Source organism: Vulpes lagopus, chromosome 9 (genome assembly GCF_018345385.1).
Source record: "Vulpes lagopus strain Blue_001 chromosome 9, ASM1834538v1, whole genome shotgun sequence".
Classification (NCBI taxonomy): domain Eukaryota; kingdom Metazoa; phylum Chordata; class Mammalia; order Carnivora; family Canidae; genus Vulpes; species Vulpes lagopus.
In genome coordinates this window covers 57,130,956-57,156,739 of record NC_054832.1, presented here as the reverse complement: position 1 = coordinate 57,156,739, position 25,784 = coordinate 57,130,956, and the positions used below count along the sequence as shown (strand labels likewise).

The 25,784-nt window shown below is 38.6% G+C and overlaps 1 protein-coding gene across 2 annotated transcripts in view; it reads left to right on the top strand.

The window, feature by feature from the left end:
• The first annotated feature begins 422 nt into the window (after positions 1 to 422).
• CRISPLD1 (cysteine rich secretory protein LCCL domain containing 1) overlaps positions 423 to 25,784 on the top strand; it is a 43,834-nt gene continuing 18,472 nt past the window's right edge. Inside the window, exons 1-4 of one of the 2 annotated variants that reach the window (XM_041768503.1) lie at positions 423 to 914; positions 2,764 to 3,083; positions 24,364 to 24,482; positions 24,837 to 24,969. In XM_041768503.1, coding sequence (XP_041624437.1) covers positions 515 to 914; positions 2,764 to 3,083; positions 24,364 to 24,482; positions 24,837 to 24,969 — 972 coding nt within the window. In that variant the 5' untranslated portion in view covers positions 423 to 514. Of the gene's footprint in view, positions 915 to 2,763; positions 3,084 to 24,363; positions 24,483 to 24,836; positions 24,970 to 25,784 lie in introns of those variants that run through there. The other variant, XM_041768504.1, reaches the window with a different exon arrangement.

Here is a 25,784-nt window from a genome sequence, read left to right as displayed (position 1 = left end):
AACAGCGTCTCTCTTCTAGACACTGGGTCCTGGAAACAGAAGTGATGTCCTGGAGAGGATAAAAGTCCTCCTCTCCTCCTCCCTTCCTCCCCCCCCCGCGCCCCAGGACCTCCTCTGCATCTCCAAGAGCTTGAGATGCGAAGCCGTCCCCGCTCCCCCTCCGCCTGCTCCCGGGGGTTGCTAAAGTCATCCTTGCATCTCGTCTGGAAGCGACTAGGAAGACCCTGGAAGCAGAGGGGCTGGCGGTGGGGTGGGGGCGGGGAGGAGTTGGGGCCCTCCTAGCCGACGCCTCCGCGCGGCCCAGACCTGCGCGCCGGGCCCTGCCGCCCGAAGCGCGCCCACAAAGGCCCGGCGCCCGGCTTGGCGGGGCCGGGGGAGACGCAGGGCGGCCGCTCCCCGCTCCGCGGCGGGCTCGGGGCCAGGCCGGGAGGGGTGGGGGGGTGGGGTGGGGGTGGGGGTGGGGGTGGGCGAGGAGGGGCGCTCACGTCACGTGCGCGCGCAGGGGCCGCAATAAATGCCCGGGAGCTCGCGGGAGCGGCGGAAGCGCTCGGCGCCCGGCTCTGCGCACCTCGGCGGCACCGGGCGGGAGTCGGGGCCGCCGCCAGCCTTCGCCTCGCAGCCGCGCTCGCGTCCCCGCCCCTTGCTCCGCGGCGGCCGCTCGGAGGCGCGGCGCCCCCTGGCCGGCCAGCCCCGCAGCCCCTCGCAGCCCCAGTCCCGGGCTCTCGCCGGAGGCCCGGGCTCGCGTCCCCCCGCCGCCCGCGCCCCCCCTCCGCCCGCGCCCTCGCCGCCCCGGGACGCGCCGCGCCGCGCCCCGGCCCTTCCCGACCCGACTCTGCGCGGGCTGGGGCGGCCGCGGGAGGCCGGCGGTGCTGCTGCCTGCTCCCCCGCTCTCCTCGGAGCCCCGCGCTGGACAGGTGAGGGCGTTTCGAGAACGCGGCGCTCCCACCTTCCCCCGTCTACCTTTCTTTCCTTCTAAAACTCCATTAAAAAAAAAAAAAAAAAAAAGGCAACTTGTAGAGAATGGGCGGACGCGGAGGGTGAGTGGGCTGCTTGCAAAGCTGCGCGATGGAGATCTGCGGAGCTGGTGCTTCCAAGTGACCGTGGGTTCCTCCTCCTCCTCCACTCTCTCCTCCTCCTCTCCCTCCTCCTCTCCCTCCTCCTCCTCTCCCTCCTCCTCCTTCTCTCCTCCTCCTCCTCCACCTCCTCCTCCTCGTCCTTGTCCTCTCCTCTCACTCCTCCCCTCCTCCTCTCCTCCTCTCCTCCACATCTCCCTCCACATCTCCCTCCTCCTCCTCCTCCACCTCCTCCTCGCCTCCTCCTGCTCCTCCTCCTCCACCTGCTCCTCCTTGTCCTCTCCTCGTCCTCTCCCTCCTCCTCTCCCCCTCACCTCTTCCTGCTCCTCCTCTCCTCCTCCACCTGCTCCTCCTCCTCCTCCCCTCCTCCTCCTCCTCCACCTGCTCCTCCTTGTCCTCTCCTCGTCCTCTCCCTCCTCCTCTCCCTCCTCCTCCACCTCCTCCTCACCTCTTCCTGCTCCTCCTCTCCTCCTCCACCTGCTCCTCCTCCTCCTCCCCTCCTCCTCTCCCTCCTCCTCTCCCTCCTCCTCTACCTCCTCCTCTCCCTCCTCCTCCTCCACCTCCTCCTCTCCTCTTCCTGCTCCTCCTCTCCTCCTCCTCCACCTGCTCCTCCTCGTCTTCTCCTCCTCCTCTCCCTCCTCTCCCTCCTCTTCCTCCACCTCTCCCTCCTGCTCCTTCTCTCTTCCACCTCTCCCTCCTCCTTCTCTCCTTCTTCTCCCTCCTCCTCTCCTCCTCGTCCTCTCCCTCCTCCTCTCCCTTCTCCTCCTCCACCTCTCCCTCCTCTCCCTCCTCCTCTCCTCCTCGTCCTCTCCCTCCTCCTCCTTCTCTCCTCCTCCTCTCCCTTCTCCTCCTCTCCCTCCTCCTCCACCTCTCCCTCCTCTCCCTCCTCTCCCTCCTCCTCCTCATCCTCCTGCGCTTTCCGTTTGGGTTAAGTGGGGAGCGCGCGCCTGCAGCGTGTGGGAGGAAGAGCTAGAGGTGCTGGCGACCTGTTAGCTTTATCGGGTGCGGGCCACAGGTTGGGCACACACTTTCTAGGAAATTATGATTGAATTCTTCTTGCCCTGCGCCTGGGGAAGAGGAGACTTCCTCCCGGGCCATTCTTTCGCATTAGTTCCCATGGGCCCTCTAGATGCTTATACCCGTGGATATACCTATGAATGACATTTTCTACTCCTTCAAAACATTCACCTCAATTTCAGCATGTTGTGGACATCCTGAGTGTCTGCGAACTGGAGCTAGGACTCTGGTATAAAATAATACCTTAAGACAGCGAAATTTGGACCTCTCGGTTGATAGAAAACGCTGTAAGGTGATGATACCCCCTTTGCAGGCTGGATGTATGTAATATGTAGCCTCTTAAAGCCTTTCCACTCAGAAATAGAATCTCAAGCTTTGACTCTTTGGGGCTACTTTTGCCATTTATCTTGGCTTCTTGCGTGTTATCTTGGTAAATATAGTTGTCTATTTGGTGAAAATAATGCATTGTGGAAAACCTCTGGAGGAAAAATGGATTGGAGAGAAGTTATTTTAAAAATAACTTCTCTCCAATCCAAAACCCATGTCCGTTTGTTGGCGTTATGTAAACCAATCCATCTGGCACACTTCCTTTATAACTGCTATTTTACTTTTGTTATTGGAAAGTTAGTACCTGCCTAGATTTTCACCTTAATCACACTGCATGTCCTTATAGCCAAAAGGAGTGGAAGAGCCTGTCTTGGAGATTTTCCTGGGGAAATCCTGAGATCATTCATTATGAAGTGTACCGCGCAGGAGTGGCTCAGAGTGACCACAGTGCTATTCATGGCTAGAGCAATTCCAGCCATGGTGGTTCCTAATGCTACTTTATTGGAGAAACTTTTGGAAAAGTACATGGATGAGGATGGTGAGTGGTGGATGGCCAAGCAAAGAGGGAAGAGGGCCATCACAGACAATGACATGCAGAGTATCTTGGACCTTCATAATAAATTACGGAGTCAGGTGTATCCAACAGCATCTAATATGCAGTATATGGTAAGGAAATTTTTCAAATGGTATGTACAAAAAATGTTTATTAATGCTTTCAATCTCCCTGGTTAAATTTCCTCATGCTGTTATTTAATCTTTGCCATTTGTCCTGTATGAAATTTAAAAAAAAAAAAAGATTTTTAGGGGAGTATCTTCCTCTGTATATTCTTATTAGTGTTCCCTCTATTCTAAGAGTTCTTTGAATTTCATAGTAGAATTAAATACCTTTAGATGCAATGTTCCTACTAAAAACTCTGAATTCTACTCTTACCAGGAAGATTCCTATACTGAAATGCTGAACAGCTAACACATTTGCTTTTAAGTGAGTTAGTAGAACCAATTGCTTACTAATTCCTCTTCCTAGCTGATGGCACTTATGAATGGTGGATCTGAAAAGTCAGGGACCAATAATTTGAAGCAGTTTTCTGGATTGGTGATAACTTTCCAATAGATCCTTGCTGCTTACCAGTATGTAAATTACCTTGTAAATTGTACACTTTTCTGGTTGCTTTATATTAAGGAGTGCTTTGGAAATGACTTTTTTTCTCTTGTGGATTTATTTATGCACTTTGTCATGTGAAAACAAGCTTGGACAAAGTTTACAAAATATATATGTGACTTATCCTTAATAATCTCATTTATTTTTAAAGTACAGTAGCAAACAATAATAAAACTTACATTTTATTATTATTTTAATTATTATTATTATTTTTTTAGAGAGGCGGGGAGGGGCAGAGAGAGAATCCCCTAAGCAGGTTCCCTGCCCAGTGCAAAGCCAGATGCTAGCTCTCACAACCCTGAGATCATGACCTGAGCCAAAATCAAGAGTCGGATGCTTAATCATCTGAGTCACCCAGGGACCACACACACTTACTTTTTAAAAGCTATTAGGATTTGGCTCAATAATATATTTGTACCTTGAAAATTTAGAAAAAAATTCAAATATCTATTATACTAAAATTAGGAATGTACTAGCAAAAACTGAGATAAATAATCATTGGTGATAGCAACACATGTGTAATAAACATTGGGAATTACATTTCTCCTTTGGATACATTGTAGGGTATAGCTAATTTTAATGCATTCTAGTTTTTCTTCTTCTGCACTCACATTAGTGCTGATGGATATTCTCTAGGCAACCTTCATGATATATGGAAGTTCTAAATTCACATTACCCATTACAAAATTTAGCATATTATTTTAACCTTAACTAGAAAAACAATTTACCCTGAAGAAAGTAGGTAGCACTCAAGAAAATGCATGAGAGGTTAAGAATGGGGCTTGACAATCTAGTGATCTAGGTTTAAATTTTGGCACTGATATGCATTAGCTGTGTGATTTAGGGAAACTTAATTTCTTTCTACTTCCATTCCCTCATGTCTAGCATGTATATTCACCTCAGAGGGTTGTTGTGGGGATTGAAGGAGATAACCTAGGTAGTAAAGTTTATCAGGCATATTGCAAGGTCTTAGTAAATGTTACTATAGACTGATAGTTAATTCTATGTCTCCCCATACTGTTTAAGTAAAATACATAAGGAAATTGTTAGCTCTTTTCAAAATTCTGTGCAGGCTATGATACATTTCTCCTTTTTGTATATTTTAAAATGTTTGTCCGAAGTAAAAAATTCTAGGAGTTCTTCACTGTGAGCTTTCAAACAGAAAGAGCCAATTATGGAGCCTTTCCAAGTAGGCCACCATATGCTTATTCCATGTGGATAGGTGTTCCGTTGCTTTTTACTTAAAATAAGGAAAACCTTGGGGGTTTGAACCCACAAAAAGAAATCTGAGAATATTTGTGTGTGTTTTAAGTAATATGGAAATAATGAAAGAAGTTAGTTCAGTGATTCGTTTTTCACAGAAACAAATCCAAAGAAAATAACTGCCTATTGTATGATGTCTAGTCTGGGGTGTTTATATGAGTTTCTTTTTAGTTTCACTGGTTTCATTCTATCCTTGAAATGTAGATTTAGAAACCAGCCAGGGTTTATGTTGTGTTGCCCTTAGATACTATTAGCACTGGAACTGTGTCTTGGCCATTAACTGGGCTGCAAAGGACTTCGTTGCCCAAGTATACTGGAACACATTTTCTAGAATACACATTTAAGGGGAAGTCTTAAAGAACACTTCTATTTTATTTGAAATACTGTTAACATATATAGCAGTAGAAGTACAGATGTTGATCAACCTTGTGAAAATGATATTTATTTAAATAGTTATTTAAAATGTATTAATTCTGAGAAAACAAAATTAAAATTTGGCTTAAAGAGCTATTTCCTGTAAAATACGCAATACCCTATAGGTGCCACGACTTTGTCTGCTTGTATGCTATTTGCCATATCACATTAAAAATGTGAATAGCCAATTACCTTATTCACACTTGGTGCTTTATTTAGTGTACTGTTTATCCTGGAACCTATGGCAGCCAAGCCACATCCACATTTATTAACATCACATACCTACCCCTACTCTTATCTTCATTTAAATAATAGGGTCAAAAATGGACTCTGGAAAGCCACATCTTCCATTGAAGAGCTTATAGGCTGATTTAGAAGAAAGAGTAGATACATTTGAAAATGCTCAAGTAAACAACGTTGTAAAATTCTCTGCTAAAGTGTATGAATAATGCCAAAGGAGCCCAAAATAATGGAATATTCCTAATGGTGAGAGTTAATCAGTGAGGAAGATGGTTAATAGGTGTTCCTGGAAGGTGATCAGCACCCTAAATTATGGCAGAGAGTGGAGGGCATACCTCAACTAGAGGAAGAGAAACTGACAAGTGCTGTTCCAGGGAACCTTCCAGAAGAAAAGTAGGTTGAAGAAACACAGACTTGTGGCAGGATAAGGAAGGGGAGAAATAAATTATTGATTATGGAAATCAGTGATGATTGAAAGGCTCCCTAATTGGCTTTTTAAAAGTTCATAAATGAAGAAGTCCTATAATTTTTTTTACACTTGATTTTAGGTAAATTGAGAAACTAGAACTCTTGTTGCTGAGGAGGCAATAGATTTTTAAAAGAAAAAATAATAGCTTTGGACCTCAGTAGCAGTGGGTTCACTTTGCCTCTGCTGCTTATTGGGATGTGAACTTAGCCAGCAACCATACTTGGCATTGCTTTTCTTGTTAGTAAAACTGGTGTAAAGAATAAAACCACAATCTATAATAAGACATCTGATACTGTTGCACATACTGTCTTTTTTCAAGCCTTTCCTTTCCCATGGGTTTTCACCTTATCATTTGGTTGTTTTGTTTTTCTAGTTATTTCATCAACATGTTCTTGTTTCTTCGTTTCTTGGAACTTTGTTTTTCAGGTTTTTCCTTTTGGCCATCTCTCTTCCTACAGGACCATATCTACTCCATTGACTTTAAATACCATCCATAGATTGATGGTATTTAGTCCATAGCGTAGTCTTTATCTCCATCCAACAGTCATCTCATTGAGCTCCGTTTTCATATTTGAGCTTCATTTTCATATTTCCTGCTGCCTACTAGTTTAGGCTTAAGGTGTCTGAAAAGAAAATGAACCACCCCCTCCCTTATCTGTGATCCTGCTTCTTTTCCTGGATTCTTAGTGGATCTCATCAACATTTGCTGAGTCTTCTGTAAGCAAATCAAAGCAAAACATCTTACAAAATAGAAAATTGGGCCCATCCCCAGCTCTTGCCACACTCTCATTCTTCCCACTTTCACATAACATATACCTGCAAACATAAATATACAATTACTTGCCAAACTCTGTAGATTCTGTCTCAGAAATGTGTTTTGAATTCATCTCTTCCATTTCACCCTAAGCTTTGCTAATTATGTCACCTAAAGATTGGTACCACAGCTTCTCACCTAGCGGACTATACCAGTTTGTTCCTACTTTATTTTTACTTTTTACTTGAGTCCACCTTCCTCATTGTTACTAAGTCTGTTTTTTTTTTTTTTTTTTCCTCAAACACTTCTATAATAGTGGTTACTCAGCTGCATAACACTTCTGTTAACTTCTGGATGCTCACAAGTTGAAGCTTACCTTGATTAATGTATAAAAGGAGGTATATATATCCTGTCAGTTTTGCACATGGCCCTCAGCTCCCTTGTGTATATCTAAATCTGTGTTCACATTTATCTATTCACTGTTCTTAAAGATGGTTGTGTTTCCTCTGTCTCTTTGCTTATCAGTTTCTTCTGTGCCCAGAATTTCTGCATTTCCTGTCTCCTCATAATGTCTTACTCAAGACTAAGCTCAAATGTTGTCTTTCTGCAAAGCTGTCACTGGTGCATGCATTCCTCTGCCTTTCTACTATGCTCCTAAAGTATTTTATTCAAACGTATTGGTAGTATCAAAATTTTGTTGCAATTAAATATTTACATGTCTATTTTCCTTTCTAAGACTTTAAATTCCTAGAAGGATAAGCATTATACCTTATTTATTTTTATAATCCTGTGGCTGATGGATAGAAGTACTCACTAAATACTCTTTGACTGAATATTGTTGATTGTTCAATAAATATATGTTGAATGAAGGGATGGATGGAAGAGTAAAGATTATGTATGAGATAAATATAAGGACCGATAAGAAAGAGGAATTAAAATAATAAAAGTTGTGGAAGGTAGGATATCAGTAACACTGGAGATACACTGAAATTGGAAATGCTAGAGATGAGGGAATAAATATTTCAAATAAGTCAATATTTAAAATATTTATTTTATGGTACACTAAAAATTATCCTATAATATGGAGCTAATGAGATAATAATAAATATATTTAAATGTTCTGGAATTCAGATACTAAAATGAGTTAATGGATATTTACCTCTTGCTACAAATTTTTGACATAGACACCCTACAACACTGTAGAATGACTGAAATCCCAAGTAATTCACTGTGATGCAAAGGGTACCTAAGTCTAGAATGTGCTTTAGCAGCCAGGATACTTTGCCTAAAAAGGGACACATGGGCCAATTATATAAGCCATTTTCCGCTATTAAATCTATTTCCATGTCTTTTAGGGAACCGTTGACAGATACTGCTGGGAGGGTTGGTGGCTGTGCCTGCTTGTTCTCACCTCACATATGGGCGAAACTATGGTCAGAACTTTGGCTTAGCACTTTTCTAAATGTAAAACAAAATATATCTGGATACCTCTCCTTTTGCTAGGCATCCAGTCTCTGAGCCAAAAAACTACTGGTACTTTTGATCCATGGTGCATATTGTAATAGCTTGGTTCCGATTTGTCACTTAGATTTTTTTTCTATGGCTATGTTTAACACAGGAAGTAAAGTCTAGTTGTTACTGTTTTTTCCTATATTTTAGTATAGTAGATAATCATAGAAACTGGACCTTAATTTGAATAGATAGCTATTGTTTTTTAAAGACAATGATACTTATATTTAATGTATTTTTCTTTTCAGAAGTTGCATTGTAAATGGTAATACTGATAGGAAGAAAGTGACATTACAGGCCAGTTTTATGTAATTTAGTTATTACCCTGGAGTTCTGAGTAAAGATGCCTCCTTAAATGTAAGAAAACCTAGGGTCTCAGAAAGGAAAGAGAAGTAGTTTTAGTAGGAGAATGGAACACTCAAAGCAAGAAAATGCCACAAAATTTTGAAATTGTTGTTATTTATTGCTTCATTTAGCAGTTTACCATATGGAAGGCACCTTTAGAACCCAGAAGTAAACACAACAAACATTCTTCCTTGCCTAGAATAGGTGTGAAGACCCTAAATCACCATACCCAGCAAAGGGCCCCATGTTGTTGACACAGAGTGAGGGTGGGAAGTAATGTAGAAAATGAGATCAGAAATTTAACTGAGAAGGACAGATACAGATCATTGTAGAAACTCACTTTTAGTCTGAGCAGTAAGAAGCCATCTGAACTGTTTGAACAGAGGAATACTATAATCTTATACTTATTCAGAATCACTTGGCTTTGTTGGGAATAGAAGTTGGGTGGTGGGAGGTGGGGCAAAAGTGTAAGCAGGTAGACAAAGCTCTTGCAGTAATCAACTTAACACTGCTGGCTGGTAGACATGAAGGTGGTGAGAAGTGGTAAGAGTGTGAGTACACACCAAAACTCCTTTGTAATCATAACATCAGTTTGAAAAATTCAAGGAAGCCTGGTTGCTGGACTAATGAAATTGCCTTGGTGAGCCAGGCAGCCAGTAGGCTGGGAGTTTCTGCATCTGACACAAGATCTAAATCCACTCAATCCAGTTTTTTGAAAATTGATGGCAGTTTCTTTTTTCTTTTTTTTTTTTTTTTTAAGATTTTATTTATCGGGATGCCAGGGTGGCTCAGCGGTTTAGCACCATCTTCAGCCCAGGGCGTGATCCTGGAAACCTGGGATCAAGTCCCGCATCAGGCTCCCTGCATGAAGCCTGCTTCTTCTGCCTATGTCTCTGCCTCTCTCTCTCCTTCTGTGTCTCTCATAAATAAATAAATTAAATAAATAAATAAATAAATAAATAAAATTTTTAAAAAAAGATTTCATTTATTGGGATGCCTGGGTGGCTCAGTGGTTGAGTGTCTGCCTTCAGCTTAGGACGTGATCCCAGTTTGGGGATTGAGTCCCACATTGGGTCCCCTGTGAGGAACCTGCTTCTTCCTCTGCCTTCTCTCTGTCTCTCTCATGAATAAAGAAATAAAATCTTAGAAAAAAGTAATCAGTAGAGTATTTACAGTAGATGAGCATTTTCAAAATAAAATGATTAAGTTGATCAGAGGATTTGGGGGGAAATCTCAAAAAAGAAAAGATTTTATTTATTCGTGAGAGAGAGAGAGAGAGAGGGAGAAAGAAAGACAGAGGCAGAGACATAGGCAGAGGGAGAAGCAGGCTCCACGAAGGGAGCCTGATGTCGGAATCCATCCCAGAATTCTAGGGTCACGCCCTGAGCTCAACTGCTGAGCCACCAAGGCATCCCATTGATGTCATTTTCTATTCTGGTTTAAAGATCAATGGGCAAGATTCTGTGTCTTTCAACTTGGTGGCTTCCAGAATGTTTAGAGAGATCCCAGAAGTCACCCAGTTACTTGTTACCCATTTTGCCAACCAAATTCCAAGAGATTAAAGGAGGTGTAACCAACCTCTGCCTCCTTACTTCCCGGGATAAGGATGCCTGCTGTTTTCCCACATAGTTTTCTCTCCTCTTCCAAAAGCCAGTCTATTCTCTCTTTCCCTCCATTAACAACAGAAGATGAGAACTTTAGCATGAGAAGCAGAATAGGACTGTGGCCTAGTTCTTGTCCAGTAATCACCCATTTCTTTGTCATGGGGGTTATCATTAGGATTCTGTTTCGTTTTGGAGTTAACAGATTTTGGATACGGTGTATGGCTGTATAGTTTTTGCCTGAGGAACTAGAAGTATTGGAGTTACCATATTTTTAAGATAGGGAAGACTGTGGATAGATCAACTTTTGGTAGAGAAAGCTGGAGCTCAATTTTGGACGTATAAACTTAAAATTTAGCTTAAATATCCAAGTGAATTTGTCAAGTATGCAATTAGACAAAAGTGATATAATCTAATCTGGAACATAAAATTAGAGTTTATCAGCATTTAGATGGTATTTAAAGCCATGAATAGAGGTAGATCATTAAGGAAGTGAGTATAGATAGAGATTATTGAGAAGTGAGCCCTAGATGTACTTTATAGTGTAGAGATAAGAGAGGTGGGGAGAAACAGCAAAGAGAATAAAAAATTAGTAAAAAACAATAACAACAACAAAAAACGTGGGAGCACGATATCCTGGAAGCTAAATGAAGAAAGGGAAAAATCATGATCAGTTCTGTTAGATGATGGTTATAAAGATTAAATAAAATGAGGAGGTTTGAGTTTAACAATATGGAGGCCACGTTGAAAGTCTGATAAAACAGTTTGGGTAAGTTCCTAGTGATTCAGGGGCAACTGGGCAGAATGGGATGAAAAAAATAAGCATGCATGTTCATTCACTTATTCATCAAACATGTGTCTTTCATTTTTTATGGGCCAGGTGATATCTGCAGTGTTAACTGTTTTCTAACCAAAAATTTTCAACCTAGTTTTAGAAGATATAACTCAAATAGGGAACACATCCCAAATTTATAATGATGGTAATAGGACAATGCAATTTGTTTAAGTAATTATTTTTTTTTTTTACTTTTACTGAATGCCTTCATTAAAAAAATAATCATTTTTAATAATTTATAAATTATAAATTTTGAATGACATTTAGTTTAAGAACATTCTTTGCTATTGTTCAGCTGTGTCCTCTTACACAGTCCTTTTAGATTTTATACAAATAATTATACGTGATTTAAAATTTAAATTCTCATGTTTTTAATAATTTTTACTAATTCAATTAAAACCAAATATTTCTAAAATTGACATATATATCTTACATATTGTTATATATAATACATACATATATATATAATACTGGTTCATTGGACGAAAATGTACAAATTCAGGTGGTAATGAATTGTCTAGTGAAGGTATTACAATATGTCTAAGTAACTGTTTCCTTATTTTCCTGTATGTCTGTTGCATTCAAAATTTTAATAAGTTACAGAAAAGCTTTTAAAATTGATTAAACCAATTTGTTATTGATAACCTTGTGTTTTAGAAAGCATTTAATTCGGGGGATCCCTGGGTGGCTCAGCTGTTTGGCGCCTGCCTTTGGCCCAGGGCGCGATCCTGGAGTCCCAGGATCGAGTCCCACATCGGGCTCCCTGCACAGAGCCTGCTTCTCCCTCTGCCTGTGTCTCAGCCTCTCCCTCCCTCCCTCCCTCTCTCTCTCTCTCTCTCTCTCTCTCTCTGTCATAAATAAATAAATAAATCTTAAAAAAAAAAAAAAAAGAAAGAAAGCATTTAATTCAACAAATACTGATTGAGCATTTTTGTGCCAGGCACTGTTCTTGATGCTGGAGAATACATCAGTGTATAAAAAGTAAACAACTTAATGAAAATAAGGAGAATGAATGATAGAGAAGGATAAAGGTGGAGCTAATCATGTTGGGTAGTTGGGGAAGACTTCCCTGTGTTGGTGGCTCTTGAGCTGAGAGCTCAGTTACAAGGAGTCAGCTAAACAAAAGTCAGAAATCTAGGCAGAAGGAATACGAGACACAAAGTCTCTAAATCCAAAATTAAGTGGGGTTTTTCAGGGGTCACAAAGAAGACTAGTATGACTGAATTTTTTTCCATAATGGGTAAGGTGTTAGAAAATGAGGTAGCATGGGCCAGAAGTCCTTTTGGCTTATAGGCGAAGAAACTTTTGAATTTTATGCTGAATGAGATGGAAATCATTGGAGAATGCCTTGCAAGGAATTGCCCTGGTCAGTTTCCACTTCGAAAATTATTCCTGACCACATTATGGAGAGTGGTCTGAAGGATAGCTAAAGCTGAAAGCACAGTTAGGAAGCCCTTGCTATATTCTGGGTGTGATAGGATGGTGACTGGGACCAGGGTGATAGTGGTAAAGATGGAGAGAGGTGGGTGGTTTCAAGATATGATTTATGGCATTGTCAGTGGTTTGGTTGATAGCTTTATTTTTTTAAAATTTTTATTTATTTATGATAGTCACAGAGAGAGAGAGAGAGAGAGAGAGAGAGAGGCAGAGACACAGGCAGAGGGAGAAGCAGGCTCCATGCACCGGGAGCCCGACGTGGGATTCGATCCCGGGTCTCCAGGATGGTGCCCTGGGCCAAAGGCAGGCACTAAACCACTGCGCCACCCAGGGATCCCTGGTTGATAGCTTTAATGTGAAGGATGAAGGAAAAGGAGAAGTCTGAAATGTTCATAGGTTTTACTTAAGCGCATTGGTGGATGGTAGAATCATTTTCTGAGAAGCAGACAGGAGTAGGTGACGATGAAATCGTGAGTTTCTTCTTGGTCAAGCTTCATTGTGATGCCAAAGGTCATCTTTATTTGGATGTTAATGGTCAGTAGGGAGGTGGGACTGGAGATAAAATGTGGAAATTATGTAGATGTTATTCATTAACTGACAGAACAGAATCATTCAAGGAGAAGATTTTTATGGACAAGAGTTGAATGCCTTTGATTGAGCCCTGCCCTGAGGTCCTGGAATATGTAGAGGTTGAACAGAAAAGAGCAACTAATAAAGGAAGCTGAGAAAAAGTGGTCAGCAAGATTGGAGGAAAAGACAGGGTAGCCTGGTGTCCCAGAAAGCACAAGAGTTCATCAGGGTAGAAGTCAGTGTTTCAGTATTGCTGAGAGGCTGGGTAAAATGAAGAAAAGCCAACAATGTTTTTGCCAACATGGAGGTTGTGGGTGATCTCAGTAGGAGTAATTTCAGTGATGGGGTATGATTGGAAGTCTTACTCAAGTGGGAAGAAGAGAATGGAAGGTGAGGTAGTAGAGAAATTACCTCAAGTAACTCTTTAAGATGATGTTGCTATGAAGATCAGAGAAGGGAAACTAGCTATTGGTAGAGGGGAATATGGGCTTTTTTCCATTTTTTTTAAAGAGTATATTTGTAGATTAATGAGAATGAATAAGTTGAGAAAATACTTGGCAATGGAAGGGAGAAAATATAACTACAAAGTCACCTCATTTATTTAACAGGAAGCACTGAGACTGTAGGTTCAGAAGCTTATATACACGGTTTGGTGTATTTGATGAGGAAGAGAGAGAAGAGAATTTTCATATGGGTGCTTCTGTTTTTTCCCAGTGAGATTATAAAACGAGATCATCAGCAGAGATGGAGAAGGCAGGAATGATGAGTGTGAGGATAGGACATTACAAAATGGTAATTTTGAACATATTTCATGAAGATCCATGTGGAGTCAGATGTTTGGGATGCTTTGAGATGTTTTAGTTCATTTGGTTCGTGATGCTTTAAGTTTAAAAACTGACAGATATAGATAGGTTTCCTATATAAGTATGTCAGAATGTTTCCAAAAAATTACATTTAAAGTAATGATTCCTTCTCTGACTTGCTGTAGGTCCCATCACTCTTTTCCAAGCACTTTGTGTGATGTCACCTGCTTGACCTTTGAAGACATTTGACTAAGGCAGCTTCTGGATATGAGAAAGAGGTGATTAAAGACATGTTAGTGGAGTTCGAGTTTTAAAGTGTTCAGATATTACATAATCCTAATCAGTTGCATTTGGGTCAGATAAGTATGACAGGTGGCTAAATTGGCACTGGATTTCAGTGACTTTGAGAGTTACATTGATTTATGGACAACTCTATCTCATGAAGTGAGGATATTTAGACCCCTCAGCAAGTGCAGAGACTCTTTCAGGAGATATAGGGACCAGACTATGAAGACTTTTTCCAGATGGGACACCTGGGTGGCTCAGTTCTTTAGCGTCGGCCTTTGGCTCGGGCCGTGATCATAGTCTTGAAGATTAACTACTTCAGTCTTAAATGACAATAAAAATAATGAAAGCATCATCACCTTGGATTAATCACAAAATTAAAACAAAGATATGACATGTTCAAAAATAATCCAACAGGTCAGCTTTTCAGAGGTTTACCTTTTGTTTAGCATAGGTACATTATGAATACCCTTCCATCTGAGTTTATATCACACATGTACGTTTGAGCATAGAATTTAGGTCATATGTCTTTGATTTAAGTTATTGCTCATTCCCAGGCCAGTTGTGGGACAAGAGATAATTGATGAGTACATACTGGCAATGTATTTTATGCCATGTTTTATATTAGGTGCCATGAAAAGTACACAAAAAAGCATGAGACACAGGTTTGTTTGTTTGTTTTGAATTCTAGTTTGGGAATTAAGACCCAAAACAATGGAGACAAATCAAGGGGAATATATAGTAACTGATAAATTACATGTTTAAGAAGGTTCAAAGAAGAGTGTGATAAATGGAATATTATAGTTGGAATGACTTCCAAAAGGAGAGAGATTGTGAATAGGACTTTGGTGAAAGGATAAAGTTTAAGTAACTAAGTAGGAGAGCAGAAAAAGGACAGTTCCTTTTGGGGAAAATCTCTAATGGATTCAATTGGCCAAGAAACTGGACTAGAACCTTGCTAGAAACTTGTAACTCTAAGCGTGGTTATTCAGTGTATGGTCCTAGGACCAGATATATAGAAATACTATAGTTTAGATTTGTCTCCTAAACTACCAAATCAGAATCTGCATTTTTTTTAAGATTTATTTATTTTAGAGAGAGAGTGCACACACATGGCCCCGGGGATGAGGTGGGGGTGGGGAGGGGCAGAGAGAGAGGGAGAGAGAATCTTCCACCTGACTTCCTGCTGAGCAAGGAGCCTGATGATCCAAGGACCCTGAGATCATGACCTGAGCCAAAATCAAGAGTCAGCTTCTTAACTGACTGAATCACCCAGATGCCCTGAGAATCAACACTTTAAAAAAAGATCTTCTGGTGATTTATGGACTCTTGAAAATTTCAAGAGAGTCAGTTGTTAAGGGTCCTGTTGAATAGGGGTGGTACATATGTGAGTCAGTTATGGCCCGACTGGTGTGAGCATTGGCAGTGAGATGAGATGAATCAATAGACATTTCTGTGTAAGACTTGTGTTCAGTTAATGGCTCTGCTGTCTCACAAGGACATTCTTCCATACATTATACTTTCAGTCTCCCTGTGTAATATTCAAACTGTGGATTTAATTGAAATCATCTTGTGTGTTTATCCACACATTAAATTTCCATTTCAATAATATTTCAATTTTAAAGAAATGAAGAGGCAGTTCCTGAAATTACAGGTTGCTACTTTTTTAAGGTTTTAAGGCCTTGTTTTAAAGTGGGCTTTAAGTAAAATACTGGCACATCTGCCTCTTATCTCTGTAACTTCCAGGAAACCCTCAGAAGTGCAATGCCCGGAGGTAATGCAGCTTTCTCAGTATCTGGCCTGTGTGCATAGTAACACAGGTGTTCCCTTTGAAATCTGAGCCTTGTGCATTTTCCCTGTCACTACAAAGTCTTTTCAGGACAGGTGAAGCACAGTAGTTAAACACCTGAGGTAGTTTGTAAGGAATGCGTTGCTGCAGATTTCCATAGTGCTTTCTATACCGGAGGACTTTATCACACACACACAAAAACCATCATACATTCTTTGAACATAGATTGACTTGCTTATTTATTTATTTCACTGATGTCAGTTTCTTCATTGTAGTTCAGATAATGCCACCAACAGGGAGCAAAGAAGGTATAATGAGGCATTATATTTGGAATTTGAATCTGAAATCCCGTAGAGTGTCAAATGTGTGACTCGCATAGAATAACATTCTTTTTTGAGGGTCAAGTTATTGCTGTCAAGAGGATCATGTTGACAATTTATCCTGTCAGATTTTTGGATTGCACTTTCTTATTCAAATAGGAGAACACAACAGTGATTTGGAGAGGGATTTATTTTTGACACATGATGGATAATTTACAAACCTGTTTTTCCAGAGGTGATAGCACAGCACGAATTATCTTTCATAGGTGGTATTTAGAAAGACATAACTTCATAGGGTTTGGTTTTCTCCAGCGACATCTACGTTCATGAGCTGGCTGAAAAATCCTTGTTCCCTTTAGCTGTGCAGACAAGTTATATATATGTTACATGTATATTATATCTTGAAAATCCATAAAACTATATCAATTTTATAAAAATGTACTAGCTGACTAAAAAATACTGTGCTGTTTGGCTGTGCAGAAAAATTACATGTAGAAGTCTATGTCTTATTTCAAAGGTTTTACCATTGTGTTTTCGGCATTAAACTGCAAGAAGACTGGTTTTAACTTCTTACTGAGAATATATTCTTGTCATATTCAGTTACGTTTCAGTTTATCTGTTTTGGACAATATTAAAACTTTCTTAAATAGGGATAATTCAGAAATAGTTGAGCTTTTCTCTAGATTCATAATTGGAAGATCTGAAACCTTTTCAGTTTTGCAATCTTGTAAGTCACAGTACAGCTTTTTTTAAAAAAAATTAAGTGTAGTTGGTATACAATGTCATATTAGATTCAGGTTCACAACAGAGATTTGACAATTCTATATATTCTAATTTTACTATTCTATATGATACACAGTGCTCACTACCATAACTATAGTTACCATCTGTTATCCATAATGTTATATAGTTTTATTTACTGCATTTTCTATGCTGTATTTTTCATCTGCTTATTTATAACTGGCCATTTGTGTATCTTAATCCCTTTCAACTATTTTGCCAGTTTATCCAACCTTATCCCCTCTGGTAACTACCAGTTTGTTCTCTGCACTTATGAGTCTGTTTCTGTTTGCTTGTTTGTTTGTTTAGATTCCACATATAAATCATATGGTATTTTTCTTTACTTGACTGAATTATTTTACTTAGCGTAACATCCTCTAGGGGTTCATCCATGTTATTGCAAATGGCAAGATCTCATTCTTTTTTGTGGCTGAGTAATAGTCTGTTGTATTCTAATAACATAACTTCTTTATCTATTCATTTATTGATAGACATTTGGGTTGCTTCCATACCTTATTTTTGTAAATAATGCTGCAGTGAACATAGAGGTAGATATATCTTTTTGAATTCATGTTTTTGTTTTCTTTGGTTAGATACCCAGTAGTGGAATTACTGGATTCTGTGGTATTTTTATTTTTATTTTTTGGAGGGGAACTTATTGTTTTTCACAGTGGTTGCACCAGTTTGTATTCCCACCAACAGTGCAGGAGAGTTCCTTTCTTTCCACATCCTCTCTAACACTTGTTATTTCTTTCTATTTTTTTTTTTTAATGCTAACCATTCTGACTGGTGTGAGGGATATCTCATTATTGTTTCGATATGCATTTCCTGATTAGTGATGCTGAGCATCTTTTCAAGTTTCTGTTGCTCATCTGTATGTCTTCTTTGGAAAAATGTCTATTCAAATCCTCTGCCCACTTTTTTTTTTATCTGCCCACTTTTTAATCACAAAATAGCTTTTGCTTCTTAGAAGTGCCTTTAATTGTCATAAGAAAGATTATTTTAGAGTTTGCAAGTATTTATCCATTTCTATAAGTAATACAGAGCACTCTATAAGAAACTATAAGTGCAAAATAATAGAATTTTAAAGCTGAAAGAATTTGAAAAGACTTATTCTAGCTTTTTATTATTTCAGATAAGGAAACAGAAACCAAACTTGACATAATCAAGAGACAAATTTGAAAGTACATGAATTAAGAAAGAAAACTCTTCCAGAGTGTATCATGTATTTTATTTTTTAAAAAAGATTTTATTTATTTATTTGATTGAGAGAGAGCACAAGCAGGGGGAGTGGCAGGCAGAGGGAGAGGGAGAATCAGGCTCCCTGCTCAGCGAGGAGGGACCCTGGGATCATGGTCTGAGCTGAAGGAAGATGCTTAACCAACTGAGCCATTCAGGTGCCCTGTGTATTTATTTGAATTACCCATTGAAGTACTTTGAACAAATAAAAGGTTATTTTTACTGTCTATACAAGAAAACGAGAGGAAAATTTATGACTAATGACCTTACTTGCTTATGTCCAGAAGACGTAGCACTAGGGAAAGGGTATTTTCAATACCATTGAAAGCTAGCATACTATTATTATTTCTGACAGCCATCGATTGCTCAGGACTGAGGTAGGCTTGGAGATATAAGGGTAGTTTTCTGAATTAGGTATGTAGATGTATATGTTTCAAAACTAGAATGTTTGTGAAATTCCTTTTGTCAAAATTTATTGCAAATGCTAAGATAATTTTTAAAAATAATTTCATCATGCTATTTCAAGTTTTCAGTGGTAGAAGTAGACCAGAGTTTCTAGCCTAGGCCAGACTTCCAACATAATTGCCTTTTCAAACCACTGTGTTTTTATAATATTGTTACTTTGCCATAAAGCAATGCAGATTTAAAAAGTCTATATTAAATTGCAAATCATATTATGGACTAATGTTTGTCATTTGATTAGGCTACCTAATAGTATGATAATCAAAGATCAATTTTGTCTTTTGCATTTATCCCTGTTGGAAATCCACTAAAACTGTATCAATTTTGCAAAAAGTTTAATGTATTAGAAGGTATAATGTATTGTTTCTATATTATTTAGATATTCTTTCCATTTGTTAGATAGCTAATGCAACACTAATTATATTTTCCAGTTTTGGAAAAAAAAATTATTTTTACTATTTAAAGGCATTTTTCTCAGCATGTCTTTGAAAAGACCTATTATAGCTTTGTCCACTTAGGTAGAATTTTGTAAAATGGTAGAAAATCTTACAATCCTATTTCTACTGAGAATGAGATTTTACAGTTATGAAATTATGTGAGTTTCTAGTTAATAATTTCTTTGTGCATTTAAAGGTGTCAGACCATTTAAGGCTGGTCTATTTAAAATGTCTTTAATCATTTATATATTTTCTTTGTTGGTGAATCTAACTCTATAAAACTACTTTACTTTAGCGTCACCTAGGGTATTCTCTTTGGTAGACTAATTATCATGATACAGATCCCAGCCAGAACATGGATTTTCAAATTTTATTAATCTAGAAAGAGTTATAAATTTATTGTGGTCAAGAAGATACATATGAAAATACTTAAGCAATTTTAAGAGACAGAACTATTCTCAGTATCAAAGAGAAGGAAAAGGTAATATTCACTAATGACAGTTTTTGCCTAATGTACAGTGATACAACTTACTGGTAACCTACCGATATTAATTCTGTTAAAAACTACATCCTTGAATGATTTCCAGCTGTCCTCACTGTGGATTATTATAATTAGAGCAGGATTGCAGGTATTATGATAGGAATATGAATTGTATATGTCCACTCATGTTTCACGGGAGGATAGCAGTCCTGGTTTCTGTACGTGTTTAGATAGCTACATACTTTCTGATTTCTACCAGTTTAATATTTTATTACCAAAATTACTTTATTTCTAGGTTTACTTTTGAAAGTCCTTTGTTAACATTTAGGATTCCTCAGATAGGCACACAAATACACAGAAGAAATGATAAAGCCTTCATGTTGAACTGGCTTTAAAAATATCATTGGAGACAAAGAATTTAGTAGTTTTCTAAATGTTTCTTTTAGTAATAAAAATTCATTGAACACTTGACTGTAGTCTAAGGAGGAACAGCTTACAGATGTAATTGGAAAATAGAGTGGTTTTCATTTCTACACACCTCAAGTACCCATTTTATAAAGAAATGGTAATTTTAAGTGTGGTTTGGCTTTAAATTAGTGCTGGGTGAATAGTTCATAGAGAAAAAAAAAGTCTGTCAGGCCATCTTGATTTTATTTACAAACTTGAACTTAAATAGAAACGCGTAGAGACTAACTTACATTTAAATGGGATGGGTATGACCCTGAGAGACTCTTAACTTTGGGAAACAAACAAGGGTTGCAGAAGGGGAGGTGAGTAGGAGGATGGGGTAACTGGGTGACAGGCACTGAGGAGGGCACTTGATGGGATGAGCACTGGGTGTTATATGATATGTTGGCAAATTGAACTTAAATAAAAACAAATGTAAAAAAAAAACACAAAAAAATAAATGGGATGAGTTATGAATTATTGGTGCCCTTAAAACATGTAATATAATGTTAGGGCATGAAAATACACTGTTTTCATAATAATATTTCCTCCAGGACAGCTGTATTTTCATTAGGTTTTTTAAAGAATCTTCTTGATTTGTATTATTGAATTTACCTAAACACCTGTGCTTGATTATATTCTTTAAATAGATAATTACTTTACAAACTGTCACTAATATTTGTTAAATATTAATAGTAAATTTTAGTTGCATGCTCCTCTACTTCAGTTCTTATATTAAAATAATGTGTCCTTATTTTAACATTATAGTTCATTTGATAATGATTCCCCCTCATATTTTTAGTGCATTACATAGAAAAATTGCCATGGCTTAAAAAACAGCTTATCCATAGTACATACTCAGTAATTGAATATTTTAGTCCTTGAAGGGACCTGAGTTATCTTCTGTTACTCACTTTGCTAATAAGAAAACTTAGCCTAAAGCATTTGAATGATATGCTTTAGATTTTATTTCAATGTCTATACAAAGATATGTACACAAACTTTTGCAATATAATGTATTTGTGAATTTGGAGCTGGTTCTTTATCCTCTACAAAAAGCATTCATCTTCAATGTCTTCAGAAAAACTAACATCTGAGATTGTAGGATCATGTATAAAACAAGAGTAGATTGGCCTTGAATAAGGGTCTTAATGATGTGAGAGAGCGAGGCTCTTGTCTCATGGAGTCGGAGAATGAACCTTGTGGACAAAGAGTGAGTAAAGTGATAAAAATTTTATTAAGTGAGGATATAGAGAAAGCTCTTGGAAGTGAGAGGGGCCACGGCAAGGTTGCCACTGAAGGTAACCACTTTAATGGCAGTGTTTTACTGACTAGGAAGCTTGTGGCCTTGAGATTGTTGTGCAGTCTTGGTTTGAGCAAGAACTATTGATAACATCCTTAATGACTTATTTCTTTGTGGTCTGGTGAATTTCTGTGATTATTTTGTAGCCGTCAAAGAAAGATATTCCGTAATATCCAGGGCCAAGTCCTCTAGACTATTCCCTTATCTCTGGTTTTTATATCTCAGCATCCTTGGGATTTCTGTGAACCTGATTCCGTAGCCTTCCCTCCCCTCCCGTCTGTCTTTCCTTGTCTAGCCCTGCCTGTCCCTTAATCACTGTGGTCTCTTTTACCAGCTTAGATGAGTGGTTCATACTCTGGGTCTCTCACATGTTAGTTTGCAGTGACCTGGACTTGCAAACTGCTAGGCCTCATGCATGGGCTAGGAAAACCCAAACAACCAAAACCCCTCTTGCATTTTTTAGGCTCTGTGTGATCTCTCTACAGTATTTTGCCAGCTATCCCTTCAGGGTAGCTAGACTTGGCTCAGATCTGTCAAGATGTGTGTGGATGGGCAGAGGGAGAGAGAGAGCAAAACCCAAGCTGACTCCACGCTAAACATGGAGCCCAGGGCTGGGTCTCACAACCATGAGATGAGAACCCTGAGATCAGGACCCTGACCAAGAATCGGATGTTTAAATCACTGTGCTACTCAGGTGCCCCAAGATGTGTGTCTTAAAAGATAAAGAACTGACTGTAGAGAGGCTGTATTTCCTAACCTACCCTGGGAGGTCTTGTAGTGTCCTTCTGTGTATTAGAAGGGAGTTACCATCCCCCTCAAATTTGAAGGGAGGGGAAGGGAATTTAACTCCACCTTTGTGGAAAAGAGTGTTTTAAAATCACCACACCAAATTTTTTTTTGTGCTGCTTTTTCCCTAGTGTGCCTTCCTTTGGCCTACAGTCATGATTAGGTTTCTTCCACCCTTTAAAAAAATCAAAGCAAACAAATGCTCCCTAGAACCTGGCATGTTACTTTTTTTTAGCTTCTGGACATCTCTCTTTCTCTCTCTCTCTCTTTTTTTTTTCCTTTCTGAAGCATTAACAAAGTAATGCATACTTGTTTTCTCTTGTTTCTCCTTCCAGTCAAGTATGTGCCCATGTGCTCTGATTTTTCTCCTAAGCATTGATCTGAAATCACTCTTGATCATGAATTAGCCCTTAGCAGCTCTTGTCTTTCTGGACTTCTCTGTGGCATTTGATCTTGTTGCCCACTCTACGCCTAGAATCCTTGTCCCATTACTTCTACAATTGAACCCTCTTACAGTTTTCCTTTCACCTTTCTGATCCCAATTTCCTTGGTTTATTTTACTAATTCATTGTTTTTTTCTCCCTTTCCAAGGTTAATAATCCCAGAATTTTCTTTTCATTCCTCTTTTCATTCTATATCATCTTCCTGAAGAAAGTCATCTCTAGGTGAATAACTTCAAAATTCATATCTTCACAGATTTCTTTCCCCAGAACCCCAGTCATATCTTTCCACTCTCTCCTTGACATACATGCTGTATGTATAACACACATCTCATGTGGCACCCAAAATTTACATCAAAATACATTAAACACATTTCCATGGCAACAATCTATTTCTTTTCCTGTATTTTCTTTCTCCTAATTTGGTAACCTTCATCGTCTTCATCTTTTCCTTTTTTTTCCCCCCTCACCACCTACCTTCAGTCATCCATCAACTTCTAGGAATTTAAATTATGAAACATGATTTCAGTTTGTCTGCATTTCTCCAGTCGCATTGCTATCACCTTAGGTTGGGTCCTCATGTTCCAGTTTCCTATCCCCTAACATGCCCAGAGTTCTGTTATTGTGCCAAGACTGAACCTAGCTCTACCTATGTTTTTACCACCACACCAACCACTATGCTGCCTGTTTTCTAAATAAAAAATTGAACATTAAACCAAGGACATTCAAAATAATTTCAGTAATAATTTTGTAATTTTAAATATTTCTTTGGGGATCCCTGGGTGGCGCAGCGGTTTGGCGCCTGCCTTTGGCCCAGGGCGCGATCCTGGAGACCTGGGATCGAATCCCACGTCGGGCTCCCAGTGCATGAAGCCTGCTTCTCCCTCTGCCTATGTCTCTGCCTCTCTTTCTCTCTGTGTGTGACTATCATAAATAAATAAAAATTAAAATAAAAACTAAAAAAAAATATTTCTTTGTAAATTATTTTAAAAGTAAAAATTAATCACCCTCATTGAATGTTGTATATAATAATGCATATATGTTTAATAGGAATCAAATTCATTCATCATTCATATACTCAATAAGTATTTATTAATCATCTTGTCTATATGATAGACACAAAGTACAAAAAATAGGCCAAAGATACTGGAGTGAATTAAATGACTGCCTCCAAGAAACTCATAGTCTTATGAAAGAGATGGACATGTAGACGAATACTAGCATTGCATTCTAATAGCCGCTAAATGAAGAAGTATTACAAAGTTTTAAGAGCCCCAAGGAGGGAGAAACCTACATCTGAAAGTAGAGAAGGTATCTAGAGTATATTATGTAAAGCTGGGTTATGAAGAAAGAATAGGGGTCTGACAAATAATTGGGAGAAGGATGTTTTAAGACAAACAATGCCAGCAAGACCAAGAAATGGCATGTTTTATGATAAGGAACAATGGGACCAAGGAGATCTTGGACTCTATGTATATGGGAATTTGTTGAATGTGTTTAGACAGAGCAATCACCTAGATGTATTTGTGCTCACTTAGGTACTTCTAAATACCTTGGGGAAGATTGGAGGGTTAAAAGATGGCGGCAGAGACTAGTTAGGAGACTAGCGCAAAAAAATCTAGTGAGAGATATTGAGAACGCAGACTAAGATGTTGACTTTGCAAAGCAGTAGGAAGGGAAGAAACTAACTGAAACATACAATATTTTGAAGAAATGTCCAGACTCTACATATACTTTATATGTTTGTATCTGTACGTTGTTTTTGTTTTAAACTATAGACGTGGGATGTAGAACTGGAAAGATCTGCAGAATCCTGGGCTGAAACTTGTTTATGGGAACATGGACCTGCAAATTTGCTTCCGTCAATTGGACAGAATTTGGGAGCACACTGGGGGAGGTAGCGTAAAATGTAACTTTTTTTTTTAATTAACATAAAGGCTTGAAATGCTTATTAATTCAGCACTGAAAATTTTCCAAAATTTCTTTTAGAGCCTAAGGAAAACAAATAATCACAATATACAAATAATACAAATAATTTTTTAAAATGTCATAGCAGAATGACCAACAATATTTTAGACTTATTTTTGTTTAAATCATTGACATGTTAGTAATGTAATGGGCATAAGTAGTTAACATGTATAACTTACAGAAGACTATCTCTCTACCAAACTTCATCAATCTATTTTGCAATATTTGGTTTTACATTTTTTCCAACTTTACTTACTCTCAGTGGTTATTGTCTTTCAAATAGATACAGGCCCCCAACATTTCATGTACAAGCATGGTATGATGAAGTAAGAGACTTTAGCTACCCGTATGAACATGAATGCAACCCATATTGTCCATTCAGATGTTCCGGTCCTGTGTGTACTCATTATACACAGGTATGTTTTGGGTATATTATACTTCATTTTTCTAAGTGTCTTATGCTTCTAAACTTGTGTCTTATGTAATCTGGTATGGTTATTTAAAAAACATAGATATTGATTTATGTGGAATAGACTTATCGATTTCTATAAATAATAAACGTAGTTACTAGGAAAAGTCCAAACATCAATTTAAAAAAGACATTATTTCAATTATTTTCTGTGTGAAACATTTTTAATCTGGCCCCAGGAAATGCACATGGGGAGAAGTTTACCATCTTCAATGTTAGGTATCATTATTTTTTATTTTCCAAAAAAATAAAAATATAGTTTTATTTACCAGGACACTCAATATTTACATATGTGCAGCATTTATGTACATTTATTTATTTTTATTAAGTGCCTACTTTTGGTATTGGATTAGTTGTAAACCTCTAAATCAAACAACTGAGGCTAAATTCAACTAGATAAATCCCACCACAGATCTGAGTTACTAGAATTTCTATAGCTGATTATGAGTGAATATAAAGCAAATTGTTCCGCCTTTGCCTGTGACAAGAGTAAGATTAGCACTGAATTCCCTAATAAGCAGTCATGCGATGAAAATATACATTGTATAAGAAGTTTGAGCCTCTACATTTTTGTTCCAGTACAGTTTAAGATGAGAAGTTCTATTCTTTGTTAGGTAAGCCTCTTCATAGAAACATTAACACAGCAATTTAGGTTTGTGAGGATGTAACTTTTGAACTATTTACTAAACACATATTTTGAAGATACTTACCTTTTACAGATAGACAGGATTATTTACCCATAGTACTCTTTTTCTTTTTTTA